Source organism: Ptychodera flava, chromosome 10 (assembly GCF_041260155.1).
Source record: "Ptychodera flava strain L36383 chromosome 10, AS_Pfla_20210202, whole genome shotgun sequence".
NCBI classification, from domain to species: domain Eukaryota; kingdom Metazoa; phylum Hemichordata; class Enteropneusta; family Ptychoderidae; genus Ptychodera; species Ptychodera flava.
This window is the reverse complement of record NC_091937.1, coordinates 33,412,844-33,427,601: the sequence shown is the minus strand read 5'-3', so window position 1 is coordinate 33,427,601 and position 14,758 is coordinate 33,412,844. Positions and strand designations below refer to the sequence as shown.

General features: G+C 36.8%; 1 protein-coding gene and 1 long non-coding RNA gene across 2 annotated transcripts; one reads left to right on the top strand and one right to left on the bottom strand.

Annotated features, from left to right (window-relative positions):
* Positions 1-231: 231 nt before the first annotated feature.
* LOC139142564 (cytochrome P450 3A9-like) lies at positions 232-9,791 on the bottom strand. Its single transcript, XM_070712544.1, has 12 exons — positions 9,620-9,791; positions 8,257-8,350; positions 7,067-7,119; positions 6,419-6,515; positions 5,728-5,844; positions 4,808-4,896; positions 4,105-4,253; positions 3,521-3,654; positions 3,171-3,311; positions 1,985-2,343; positions 1,207-1,405; positions 232-735 (listed from the first exon to the last, which is right to left on the bottom strand). Exons 1-12 carry the CDS (start codon positions 9,682-9,684, stop codon positions 661-663), a joined length of 1,572 nt encoding a protein of 523 aa, XP_070568645.1. The 5' UTR covers positions 9,685-9,791; the 3' UTR covers positions 232-660.
* Positions 9,792-12,082: 2,291 nt separating this feature from the next.
* On the top strand, positions 12,083-14,414 carry LOC139141480 (uncharacterized). Its single transcript, XR_011554193.1, has 3 exons — positions 12,083-12,573; positions 13,009-13,305; positions 14,258-14,414. It is a non-coding gene; the product is annotated as an uncharacterized lncRNA (long non-coding RNA).
* The last annotated feature ends 344 nt before the right edge of the window (positions 14,415-14,758 follow it).

The following is a 14,758-nucleotide window of genomic DNA, read 5'->3' as shown; positions in this document are numbered from 1 at the left end:
CCTTAGGTTGGAGCACTGACTTTTTAAAGGCCTAACACTAGATTCCTTTCAATGCTTCGGTAGAATATAAATATGTGATACATATATAAACGATATGTACTTTTTGTTAAAATTATGTATCAATGATGATAAAAAGTCATGTTTGATTTCAAAGAAAAAGTTACAATTGTTGGGGCATTTTCTATCACTGATCAAAACTGAAATATACTCTTTTAATCATAAACTCTGATAATAGCACCAGAAAGCTTTATTTTACTGTAGTTCTGAGGTTCTGAGTTTGTTATATGATCCACTTCCTCAGTAGAATGTACCATTTACTTGTCAGATAGCAAATACAAATTTGTTCACTTTTCATCTGCCTATCTGTCAACATGATGAATGGTATGTTTCCATGATTTCAAAACCCTGAAGAATGTTGTAAAATTTTAGAATATTACAAAATGGGCAAAGCTAATGCTAAAAGACACCAAATTTGTAACTGTATGGTAAATATTCTTGCATCATGAAAGTCTTTGTATATATCAAATCCTGTTTGTAGCTTGTTTCAAAAACAAGGTTGAGGGCGCACTCTCGATTGCCTCGAAGTGAAGGGAGCCCTCAATCAACCGCTCAATACTGTAATGTTCAGCCAGAGAATGATGACCCGTCTTGATAACCAGATTACTCTCTGTTCACCAATTTCAGCACGACACTTCCTTGTCGAAACATTCCTCTTTTGTTAAACTTCAGTGGAATCTGGAGTTGTGGAGCAAATAGCAGAAACAAGGAATATCATAGTGGATGTGGTTGGTGTGTTCTCACAAGAAAAACGGTAAAAAATTATTTTCATACCATCCTCGTTGCATAAATAACATTTTGTCAATATTCTAAATAAACATTCAATTGTATTGTCTGAAATAAAACAATGTGACTTTACCCTTTACACAAATTGTTATCGATAATATTTCATGAGTGAGCACACAATACATTTTTTGTAATTTTTTTGGCCACATTTTTCGTTACAAAAAGTAATGTTTCATCTTTAGTGACAACTGAACTTATCCACAGATATAACATATTCCATGTACAAATGTTTTGTTGTAAAGCCACAGCCTCATTTGCAGCCTGCTTTTAGACAATTTACCGATACACAGAACAAACACACTGAAAGAGTGTTCCTGTGACAATTTCAAGCCTTAAAAGATTTATGTCCTTGTACAAACGTACCACTTGTAAACAAACAAAAGAAATTAATGTCCATATCTGTGTTTTCTCACAAGCTTCAAATTTAAACTTCTGTAGTACCCTGACCAATGCCAGCTTTACTTCCATCAATGCAAATCGCATACCGATGCAATTGCGAGGACCGTTGCCAAACGGCAGCCATGTGTAAGGGTTACGCTTTTCCTTTTCCTCCTTGGTAAACCTGTTCATTTGACACAGATAGAGAAAAGTCAGACAGAGTCAATTTAGGTGAAAGCAAGCAATAAACGTAACAGCACACTAGAAATGTTACCTGAGTTATAAAACCTGAGGAAAAACAACAATGCATTGAAGTGGAGCAAAAGGAGTGCAACAGAGTGAAACCTTGGAGTTGAGCAAAATTAATGAACACCATGGTGTCGTAAACTGCATCCTAAACTGCAGATGTACATTAGAAGAATACTTTAAATGAAAGAATTTTCTATTAAAAGGCAAAAAAAAATTAAGACTTGTTTCTGGTCTGTGATATTTAGAAAGAGTAACGAATTGCTCTCTTTCCTTTCTTTTACTCCCAAACCAATTTAGTGTAAGATTACTGCAAGATTAAGTATGATGAGCATGTTTTTCTCTACACCGACTGTAAATTACTTTCTTCCTTTGTTTGAAAACTGATTTTACTGATTAAAATATCTAAGATTTATCAAGTAGCGGATAAGTTCCCCTCTATTTTAGAGTCTTCTTGAACTTACTATTGATCTATAAATAAAAGTGCTGCAATCTTGATGACTGGTATTGTACTAACCTTTCTGGTATGAATTTTTCTGGATCTGGCCAGTGTTTAGGGTCCATGTGTATGGCATAGATTGGTATCATCACATGCATGTCCTTTGGTATGCGCACACTCTTGATGGTGCAACTCTCGGTGCAAGTCCTGTCGGTCTTAATGGCGGGCGGATAAATCCGGAGTACCTCGCTGATCACCATGTCTAGGTAAGACATTTCTTGTAACGCTGTGTAGCTGAGATTGTCACAGCTTTCCATGACTGAGTCAATCTCGGCGATGAGCTTGTCCTGTGCATCTGGATTGACTGCGAGAAGATACGCTGAGCAAGCTAAGCAACTGCTTGTCGTCTCATAACCAGCTGTGAAGAATAGAAAAGCCTGCAACAAAAATCACCAATGAGGGCGCTGTTAGCGAGCCAGTAGCTGGCAGTAACTTTTGAGTTGTTTTCCAGTTTTGTTTTAAAGTCAGCTACAATTTTTGTTCTACATCCTCAAAAGCATGTTGAAATACACAGTATTCAGCTTGTCAACTCAATGTAGTAGGTTGGTAAACTGTTTAAAATCACACACACAGAAAATTTTACAAACAAAATTAGTTTCTTTTTACTTGAGTGTTTCAATGTATATATGAGTGCCCATTCAAGAATCACAGCAGAAAGTTCTCTTTCACCTCCATTATTTAAACTACAATTTGCTATTCTGCAAGCATACAGGCATTTTAAGTACATTTTACGAATTTGAAAAGAAAGATTTGCAGGCAAAAATCTACACATTAAAAGTCCATGCAAATACACTATATTTTTTTCATGACAACTTCCCAAAATCTATGTATAAGGGGATAAAAATTTTAAAAAAATTCATTACTTAGCCTTATTATTGTTGACAAGCGAAAATTTTGGACTTAACAAGAATTCAAATGTAAACAATAATAGTGCATTTAACATGTATGGATGATGCTTTAGAGGGTAGAACAAGAACTTGCAGTTGACAGACAAAACAAAATTAGTGGAAAAATCATCAAAAGTTAAAGCTACTGTTCTTTTAATGTGGGAGCAACATATTAACAAATTATACACATGATGGCTCACTGCAGTATTTTGCAACATCATCTAGAAAACTCAATTCTAATTGGTGACAACTCACACTTTTAGTCCACACTGACCAATCGCAACCAAGCTTAAATCTGCAACTAATGTTTCACTCACATTGCTTAGGATTTCTTGATTGGTGAATCCACGTTCTTTGAAATAGCCAATGTCCTTGTCTGCCAGTTGTTCGTCGTCTGGAAGTTCAACTGCGTCATTCTCCTTGTGAGCATTCATCATCAGCTGAAGGAAATCTACATGCTGTTGAAAAAGTAGACCAAATTTCAGGATTTTGAAAATGAGTAATGCCCCACCTATTTGCTTAAAATTTTAATGATTTACTAAACCGTAGACTTGTAGGGTCATTTATAGCCAAACATTACTACCGGTACATTATAACAAGAAATGTCAAACAACATGTTGACTGATTGGACAATAGACAGACATCCAAATAAATTGAAATTGATTACCTTGGTGTCTTCAGTCTCGCTCTGTCGGAACTTCATCGCCTGCTCCGTCACTTCAGAGAAAAACTCTATTGTCTTTTTGGGGAAGATATTGAAGTTAAACATCTCTAACAACCTGTGTGATGATGGAAAAAGAACTGGGGGAAAAACCGCATAATAAGGTATCAGTTGAGAATCTCTTGTATTCAAAAGTGACTTGTGTAGATGAATTTTATCAACATGAATGTTTTATATGCACTGAACATACATATTTTTAAACTATCTGTTTCACTGATAAAAATATTGCTGTGTTTTCTTCACTATCTTCCTTTCCCATTGGATGGTTATGGACGCTTTAAAATAGACTTTGCAAATGTACGCAGTGAACACTATTTTCATTTGCCATACAATGAACGTGATCTCTATTTTCAATGGCAAGGTCATAGGGAGAGTAGTGGGCAGTAAATGTAACGCCATATCACACACTTTTCAGCTTGCACGCATAAGTGCATTATGTTCCTATCATATGCATGTATTATCAAAGCAAGACTGCAGTCAATAACATCCTATCATTGCAATCAATAGAACCTGTAGGTCAATTCACTTACCCAACAATAGTATTGCTGGATTTAAAAGGTTAAAGTTAAACACATTCTTTATGTTTGTCACAAACGGATCATCAGGATTGTTCTGGGAATCCACCTCCAGGCCGAACGCTGTGCGAGCAATGCAATCCATGCTGAAACATCCAAAAGTTCTGAAAAAAATGGAAAACTTTAACAAGTCTCTCAAATTACAGACACTAAATGGTATGATTGGAGGCTTAGTGATATTTTTTTTCAATATCATGCTGCAAAGCAACTGAAGCCACTCATTCTATTCATGAAACTAAAGACAATCCAGAAGACAGTATTTTCCAAAGCATTTTATGTGAGCCATTATATTAACATTGCAATAAAATTTTAAGTCTGAATTTTGACAATACTCTTGCTATATAATTGTGTATATAGTGTTTAAACGGTGCAGGAAATTGAGAGCATTTCTACTTGAACTTCAGCAGGCTATATGATCCAGAATTTGGAAAACTGTATCAGGATCTCTTCACCTTTGATCTGACATTTAACAGAAATAGTTACTGGACACAGACAGCATTTTACATTAATCACTAGCAAGCTAGGGAGTCATTCATATTAAGTTCAGTGATACAGTTTAAACTGAGCTAGGGATCCCTAGATCATTTAAGTTCATTTTCAAAGGTCATGTGACCACTACTCTGTATTTGTAGCTTTGATCTGAATACATGTTACATACGTTTTCATGTCCACATCTGCACCCTCATCAACTTTCTTCTGCAAGTTATCCACCATGGTGTCGGCACAGCCATTGATGGTCTTGGACATCTGTAGTGAAATGATTTTACAGATTATAAGGTTCAAACTTAGTTATAAATTGATTCTTGGTATTAAAATTGCCTTTTTCTTTGACAAGCTTCAAAGGTATATTTTCACTATATATAATGACTTTCTATTTAGAAGGCAGCAGAATTGTTTATATACATTTTGTGATCAATGTCTGCAGACTAGAACATTCATGTGCTCAGCTTGCTGCGCTAGCGAGGAGAGCAGTGACTTAAACTGGCAAGTGGGGAATTTATTAGGATATGGTGCAATTTCACTTTAAAGCCCTAGTATCTGCAGCTTGAAGGATTATTGCTCTCACAAGATATCCAATTTTACTCTCCAAGGCACAAAATTACATCTATTTAACAATATAAGCTCTGAGAATGTTGAAACATCCATCCAGTTGTGACCAAGGAGTTGCATAAGTAATGTGGGCAAATTAAATCTCTAAAAAGGCCATTTTAAAAGTGACTACATTAGAACTACTGTGCTTTTAAATTGCAAACTAAAATAACAAGTTTACTACAGCATTGGTCAGCGAATAAAGAATAATCAATTTAATGCATAGCTCCTGTGTTATTTCACGGAGTTAGCATTTAACATCTGGATTTCACATGAACCAGTATATATATAGTAGGCCATATATTTTTTTGCACATACATATTCAATATAGCTATAAGTTTTTTTAACAAGTGTAATACAAAACAGATGAACACAACATGACATTGTATCAGTTTGGAAATAAACTCATGAAAATATTGTGAAAAGTCACAGACACTGGGGCTTTAATGGTGACGTTCACATTATGTTTGACCTTTGACCCCAGCTCACCTGCCTCATCTTGGCACCACTGAATGCAGGAGTGAGAACATTTCGTGTGTACTTCCATGCTGCCCCCGACAGGCTACTAATAGCACTTGTGAGGGGTTCAGTTTTGATCACTGTTTTCTGAAAAGAAGGAAAATATTTTATAATTGTCCAAAAGACCAGGAAATTACAAATACAAGATGGTTGCAAACACCAAACAGAGAGCAATTGAAAATTAAATTCTCAATGTAATCTTTGTTCTAAATTGATTTTCAAGAAAGTTACATCCAACTTTAAAAAAAAATTAATAAATCAATCAAGACTCACTAAAAACATACAAAATCGTTCACATTCATTTTGATCATTATGCATACAAACAGCACTGATTGCAATTAACAGCTTTGCACAGATTATTGAATTGCACACATAGTATAGGTTGCTGTCAGCAGAAATTAAGACAATCCTTTTGTGTGTGTTTACTGCTGCAGTCTGACCCTGTGGTTGGATCCCCTGGTGTATGATTTTTTTTCATCTTGAATCATAAAATCGATACTAATGCAGTATCAGTGTTGCCACTCCTGCCAGTGTGAATTTCCAATACTCTTGTCAAAATTTCAGATCAATATTCAGTTTTTATGAATTGATAAAAAGACTGTTATGTTGTCAGATAACATCCCTATCAGTACACTTCCGGTTCATCAGTTTGTGACATTACCTTTCTGATGTTGAAGTGATTAAACCGCTTCACCATAATCTGTTTCAACATATCAACATCTGATACGGCCAGAATTGGCTTTCTGCCAGAATAAAACCTAAAATAGACCCCAAAAATGGAAAAAGAAATAAACGACCAGAAATTTACACTGATGATTAAATGCAAGCTGTCAAATATTAGACAATTCAATTTCTCATTTTCCACTTAAAAATTTTATGGCATGTTGAACAAATTTAAACGTAAGTTTGATGCACTTTGAAATTACTACCATTCCGTTCATATAAGGGACCATGGATAATCAACCACATGCACTGCAAGCAAACTTATTACCTTTGGTCTCATATCCCCCTCTCTCCGGGCCAAAAGAAAAATTTTGAAATGCAAAGAAAATCCGACGATTAAGTCACAACTGTAAGCACATAAACAGTTTCCATGTCCTAAACATGACATTTTCGGTAAAAATTTGCAGAGGATAATTGAAATAAAGTTAAACTTCCTCCCTTTGTAAATGCAGTGACTTTCACTTTTCATATGCATGTCTTAATTATCTACAGCCCCTAATATCTTGAGCACTTAGCTATTATATGCCGCTCTGTAATAAAATGGCAAGAATTTTCAGGTTTCAAATATCTTAATGCACTTACTCACCCATATACCCTTCCATATTCTTGATTATAGTCTAACAGCCTTTGTGGGAAGTCCTGTCGGTCAGATCATATGGAAGATATCAATATCGTAGATTCTACGCAGAAAAAATTCTACACTTCTTGACTTTTGAGCAATTTTTCTGAAAAATTGTATGATTAAGATTATTAAATTTTGACCCTGTATGGGTGTTATTTGTTTAATTGGAGAAACGATTCTTAATGAATTCATACAATTAATAATTGCAATTAATAATTAATACAATAATAATTAATTAATAATTAATATACATGTGTACGCTAAAGTATGTTGAGTTGAATTTGATGCGATAATGTGTCATAGTAGAGTGATAGCAAAAAATCACAGGCCATTAAATTTCATTTTAGCAGGAAACAAAAAAAGACATGACAAAAGAAATGCAATAATTCATACAAAGAAGAGATTGGATAAATGATCCAGCTCCTGATCTTTATTGAAATGTGAACAGATCATGACGAAGGTAGGAAAGATGCTTCGGAGACAGGTATTCTGATTCTTATATTAAGTACAATTCTGTTTTGGTCTACAACTTGTTTGTGCTTATTTTGAAGCTCTCGCAGTAAGAAATCTTTTCAATGGCGTAGTTTTGTGAAAATCATGAATTATATTTTCCTCCATTACAGATTGCACAGGGATGGCGACCATTTTGAATTTCAAACATTGGTTAATATTTGGTAATTTGTTTCTCTGGTACCAAATTTGCAATGTGATCATCAATTTTCATCCTTGATTTTGAAAGGGAATGGTTGAAAGTTTGCTTGAGGAAAATGTCTGCAAAATTTTCAGTCTTTTATTTTTGAGGTGTGAACTAGTGAATTCGTTTGTCCTACTTTCATGTCACCTTGCAAGTAGATTTGCTCTTTGGAATACTTTGACTGCATAATATAGCAAATCATGCCGTCCAAAGTCTGAAGTCACCATTTAAATTTATATTCAAACATTCATTTTGCATATTAATGAGAAAACCAAAAGTTATTTGCAAACAGCTCTATTGCCATTATGCACACACATTATTTATACCCATTTCACACAGGTACAAGTAAAGGTTATCTTATAATTAACAGGACAAAGTGACTCTTTCTGACATTGTGAAATCTCAAGAAAGAATGGAATATCTGCATAAAGTCACTCAGCTAGAAAATTAAACTACTCACTTTCATGAGGGATAAAAATGAGCCAACCAATGGCAGTGGTTTTGGGCCAGGTATTCCTTGACTGCTGAACGTGGAGAAGGTCCATGTTCCATACCTGATAAAATGACAAGTGACAAAAAAGGGAAATTTGATGTTTCAAAAACTCTGTTAGTCAACTAATATTATCAATTAGCCAACACTTGAGTCAGAAAAGGATTCACATTCTTGTTAAGTCCATTTCCAGTTCAAGCGTTAACTGAAGTCTTCAAATTGGTTCTGTGACTTTGCGTTTATTATTTTCGAAGTAAATGAACATAATTTCCCAAAAGACATACCCATCAATTTTTATAACTTTTTGGAAGACAGAGGACAGTCCACCCACTTGTAATGTAAGAAAAATAATTTCATTGATTAATTGATCGATTGATTGATTGATTTGCCTGTACACAATATGTCCATGCTGACACTTTTTAGTCCTCTTACATGACTTACACAACCTGTCTTAGCATCATGTACTGACTCCCTGAAGCGGTCAAGATGTTATGAACATGCATGAAAAAAATATACCGATTGATTTATATTATCTTACAATTTTGGGACTTATCTGTTACGTAGGTGTATTTATTTTTGACCCTAAATCATAATGTGTAACTTATTTGTTTAATGAATCATCCCACCCCTCGAATAATCATCATCAACTTCATCTTCTGATAACACTAGACATGATCATCATCCTCTTCATCAGTTTTGTACAAGTCATCATTGTCTTGATGATGATCTTCCGGGCTATCTTTTAACTTTAGAAAAGTGTACCATGCTGCCAAATCTGCCAAGCACAATTTCTCAAGGGCTTTTGGGAGACAGACAGACATCGCTGCGACATATTGCTCACGTGTGTGAGCGCGTGAGCAAAACAGGTGCAAAGACATTTTAAATTAAAGAAGCAAAAGGCGTTGTAAAAGATTCGGGTTCTTGCAAAAGTACCTGGCAAAAGGCAACAGCTGCGAGTGAATGCATGTGTATAAATTATCTGTCTCTTCTCGGGATAAAAAAGAAATTAATCAAGTGAGGAACGGAATGAAGCTCGATGATGCAACAAGTTGATTTGCTATCAAGTACAATGTCCTGCCTGTTCACGTCTACTAGCCTACTAGCCTACTTAGGCTCCAACGTCCGGGCACAGGCCGTTGTGATCTGCATCTCGGGAAACAACTTTGCCTCAGTACTGACGTAGTGTCATGAACAACAACAACAACAACAACAACAACAACAACAACAACAACAACAACAACAACAACAACACGCACGAATATCGCGGCTTACTGTTTAGAACCCGGAGCTGCAACAGGTTGTCAAAATAACTTTAAATAATACCGTTACTTACGCGTAGAATAGCAGGACGCTCAAAATAATCAACCACCATGTTAGCGACAAACCAAGTATGTCCATCTTGTCTGACCAAGTGGCGGTAGTAGGTAGGTCTCTCACATGCACAGTACACGGAGCGGAGGCCACCACATCACGGAACCGTACGGAGCCGAAGTGTGAAATGATTGGTGAGTACACACAACGATGTTATAGTCCAAAGGTCATAAGGGGTCAGAAATTGAACTCTGGAGTTGGGCCCGTTGCGGTCGTAGTTTGCTAAAATACCCGGATACAGATGTTACTACGGGAGTATGACGCTTTCCAGTAACTTTTGTTGTGTTTGTGTTTGTTCCTAAAATGTTTTTCGATTTTTCAGATTTTCAAATCCAACACCGGGATCTCAGACCAGAAGGAGCCCGATTGCGGATGTTGCGATGCGCTGAAATTCGGCCCTATGCGTTGTCTCTTTTAGTTAACGTATGCTCAAATCGTGATGGAGGGGCAATTACCTCATCCAACCACTCCCCCCGCCCCCATCCCCCGCATTTGGTACAGATGAACCCTGGACATTTCCAGCTAAGAAGCACAAACTCTACGATTATCCCTTAAATATACAGGGGTAGCAAAAGCTACATTTTTATCAGAATACTTTCATCTAAACATTTTCTACGAACAAAAGTCGCATCGATAATATGGGCCTACCAAACACAGGCACTTTTCGCTGGGTAGTCTGCTTGATCGATCGATTTTCTGCTCGATCTATTTATCCCGTACTAGATATGCCCACCACTGCAACCTAAATACTCAATATTTAATATTTAATATTCTATTTATTTGCTGAAATATTTAGGTTGCCGTGGCGAGCATGACGATAGATTGAGCAGAAAATCGATCGATCTGGCAGACTACCCGGCTTACGAGCGCCTGTGCTGCCAAACGAAGTTGAGCGCCAAAAATTAGCAAATAGGGTAATACGTAAATGTGGCATGGTCAGTAGGGTATGAGAGATGAAAATGTTACAAAAAGAAGAAGAAAAACCAAAAAGGAGACATGCTGAGCACGAAGGAAATAGAGAACGATGATCTATTTGAAATGTTTCGACAATTTCATGAAAAAGGGTTGGCAATTTGAGTAGGCCTATTGGGCCGATCTGGAAAGTTATTATAGAAACGAAATACATACACGTCACGCAAAAATATTACAAGGAGATAAAATATCAGATTGCGCACACATTTAATGTGATGATTGGTTACTTTAATATGAAATAAACAATAATTGAATATCAAGTTTGATTTCGCAGATGATGATGTTGACGACAACGCCAGGGACGATGATGATGATGGTGGTGGTGGTGTGGTGGTGGTGGTGGTGTGGTGGTGGAGGTGATTTAGAAAGCTTTGAGTCGTGAAACAACGCAATAGGCGTACTGGATCTTCCCTTTAAATGTCTCGGAGTATACAGCATACAATGAAGGAGGAACTCGTAGACAACTTCCCATGCTTCACTTTTACTATCAATGGGCTAAATAATAGAGCGTCGTAGGGTAAGTTACATTCGAGCAAGGCGAGGAATAGCTCTTCACTACATTTTGTCCAGGCCTAATCTTGATATTTTAATTCGCATTTTACATTATTTTTCCTTGATATTCACACTAAGGTAGTTCGCACCTCGAAAATGAAAGCCTTAAACCTTAATTTTGCTCAAACTTTAAATCCTTCTCTTTCAAATTCAAGAACGAAAATTGAGCGTCACGGTGCAAAATTTGGTACTGGAGGAAAGAAAATTACCCAATATTTACAGATATTTGAAAATGACCACCATCCCTGTGTTAACTCTATGGGGAAATACAATGCACGATTTTTACAAAATTAAGCCAGTGAAAACTTTAATCAGTCCATAAGCTTCAAAATGAGCCCCCCAAATTGTAGGCCGAAAGAATATTGAAAAACTTTGACATTGCAAAACTTTGCCAACATTGAGTCCGAATTCTGTCCCCGAGATGCATTCTGAGTTCGCATGTATTTGTCAAAAATTGTTCGAGAATAAATCACAGAATTGCTCGTACAGGTTGTTGATATTTTGGATCTCATAAGTTCCGTCAGCGTAGGACTACAAAACTCAAAAGATATTCGCAATCCTTATACATTTGTCGAATTAATGTTTGTAACATTGCGTGATTGTCAAGTAATGTGTGGAATATGGTGTTTGAAAGGGTGATAGATGGTTCACAGTCATCTAATTGGTCGATTAATCGCCCCACGGGAATTCGATATGTTGATTAATATCTATTTGTCAAACCAAAATTGACTGATGATTAACCTCGGTTGGAATAGTTCCAAAATACGTCCTTTTTTGTGCCAAAATGGAGCCGTGAGGTATAAAATAAATCAATTTGCCCACAGGTGCCTGGGTTGCCGGTGTACACCGCCAGGGTTGCCGGTTTGCATGTACACCGGCAACCTAGGCACCTGTGAATTTGCCTTCGATGTTATGACGACGTTCTCAACTTGACCCTTCGTTTTAAAGTTGAAGGCCAAGTACCTGTAACTCGCGACATTTGTTTTCAGGTTTCTGTTGCATGTGCCAGGTACTATTGCTAATACTGTTTACAGCGTGTAGAAATACCCGGGATCAGCTTATCAACAGCACAGACAAATTAAATAGAAAAACAGTCTCTCTATTTGTCTGTGTCAACAGTAACAACTACATTGTGTATACTTCTCTGTACTGCACTGTTGAGTGTTGATCATCGGATTCAGGTTCGGCAACAATATAATGACAGTGCGTTTCACACACTGACACCGCACTGAGAAACCAAATACTCTGTGGTCATTTTAAAATCCCGTATAAGTAAATAGGTCTACACAAGGAAACTGCAGTTAATATAAACGGAGCAAAATATGAAAACAAGGTTACAAGTTACATTTACTGTGGCAACCCGGATGTGACGCATGCTCACGTTTCAAATTGGTGAGTATGACAACCGCCATGGCAACCAAGGACATTACCTCTAGCAAAATTTGTTTTTCCAGCTATGACTGTTTTAAAGTCTCTTTAAATTTATTGCTGTTTGTGGAGTATTTTAATGTGGCATTGTACTAATCAACACACTTTTTTCAAAGTAATGTTTCTTATCCAGGATGATATGAGAAACCCCCCCCCCCTAATACTATGTAGGCCTATTTTCAAAACGCAGAGAATCTAAACTTTTGTAATGTGGCAATAGTTAAATACTCAAAGGATAATTGAGTAAATATTTTGGATAGAAAACTTCAATTTTGGAATCAGTGATAAAAGTTAATTTAAGTCGAACACTTGATACTGCTTTATGAAATTTAATTTCTCATCGGAAACTGAAGTATATGTGGAAACAACTACAATTCTGCCTTGCATTATCTATGGCAGGGGTTGAAAGACTGGCATAGATGCCGATGGATGGATGGATAGATGGGTGGGTGCAGGATGGATTGGTGGATGGACGGACGGACGGAGGGACGAGTGAACGACAATAAAAAACAAACGTCACAAATATCAATGCATGGTGTTTTATTTAAGCACACGCTGCTCGGAGCAGAACTTATTTCACTCAGCACAAAGTCAACAGATGCATCGAACATTATCAGAATGCACTGCCATTCTCTTCATCACAGAGTGTTGTTGTCACAGCACGTTCCCAGCATTCCTATCTGTGGTATCACAGAGGTAAGTCATACTTTTTCGACCAACTTTTGACATTTTAAAGAAAAAAGTGAAATACCGTGTTAAAATTTATCGTGAACTCAATGTACATGCCGTTGCAAAGTGCAATGTACGGTATCATCTATGTTTGAAGTTTGTTTGAGCAGTCTGTAGTTCTTCATTTCTTGCAGACGTCTGACATTAATGTTTTCTTCGTGTAGCGTTGTCGACGGCAAGCTGTGTTGATCGGCTTATCAGAGTGTAGTAATATGACAAAACAATATAATCGACTCCCTTAATTACCAAAATGACAAAAATACCTAATGACACTGTCTACATGTATGGATCAAGTGAACAGAGAATTGTTCACCTGTCACGCAAAGGCCATTCATACAACCTTGAATTCAATAGCGTGAATATTGTTCAACTATACATGTATATACTATTAAGTGGAAAATGAGTTTAATAAATTATGTCCCCCCCCAGGTTCATATTTCATGTTAATCTTTATACATGTAATTGAATAGTCTTGTTTGATCAAATTCACCGTCAATAATCACGGAAATGCTTCTTAATTGTGTCTTCAATACGCTCGAAAACAACTTCCAGGCACAGAACATCCTCACCGCTAAATTTATATATACATAAAAACTGGTTGACGTTTAAATCCTCGCCGCTGTGTGGCTGGCGGCACTGCTTCCGTTAGAACTGCCTTGTCCACATTACGACGTGATGGACGATTGAACTTTGTGTGGCAGGTGATCAAAATAAGCAAATGCAATTTTTTTTCTCGTTTTAAACTTTGAAAATTTTTCTGTTGGCAAGGCATGCGCACTCTCTCCGCAGAATTCTACTCTTTTATCTGATTCGAAGCATATAGATATTCTTTGCAAAAGCAGTTCTCTCAAACATTTTTCAACGTTAAATGTGTACACTCAGATTGTGTTTACCAAATTTCTCATCCAATTCATTACAGGTGGCCCTCAGGGCCTAGGGTTTTTACATCTCAAAGAGTATATAGCTTGTCCGGGGGAACGAATTAATTCATTGGATCCGCTGACAATTAACGACGCGAGTTCTAGGTAACTCGTGATGAACTGGGACCGTCAGTATGGCCAGCAGGTGGGATCAGCCCTCAAGGGCACAGAGAATTCTGTACAAAAGCGGTGACTATGTGAACTCTTTCCGAGCTGCATACGGCAATAAAAGTTACTGTTTACGATTAATTACGTCAGCTATTCCCATAAATACTGTCATGGTTTGCCTAGTAAATTAATGTTCAGTCATACCTTCTGTTGAGTTTTCCAACCTATAGCAGTGAGAAGGCCAAACTGGTATTTAAGGGAGAACGCGCCTCGTGGACAGATAAGCTTATATGGACTCAGACTTTTTAATTCTTTTCCGATCTACCACTTGTAGGGGTTAATTTCAAAGCTCTTGGTGTAAAAAACTTTTTATCGGCTTAGTTTTTCGAAAT

Excerpts from the sequence above, each read along its gene's own strand:
- LOC139142564 (XM_070712544.1), bottom strand. The coding sequence starts at position 9,684 with ATGGACATACTTGGTTTGTCGCTAACATGGTGGTTGATTATTTTGAGC. Across the intron at positions 7,120-8,256 it reads CATTTTTATCCCTCATGAAA|GACTTCCCACAAAGGCTGTT; the intron begins GTGAGTAGTTTA and ends TCTGACCGACAG. Across the intron at positions 2,344-3,170 it reads ATCAAGAAATCCTAAGCAAT|GCTTTTCTATTCTTCACAGC; the intron begins GTGAGTGAAACA and ends TTTTTGTTGCAG.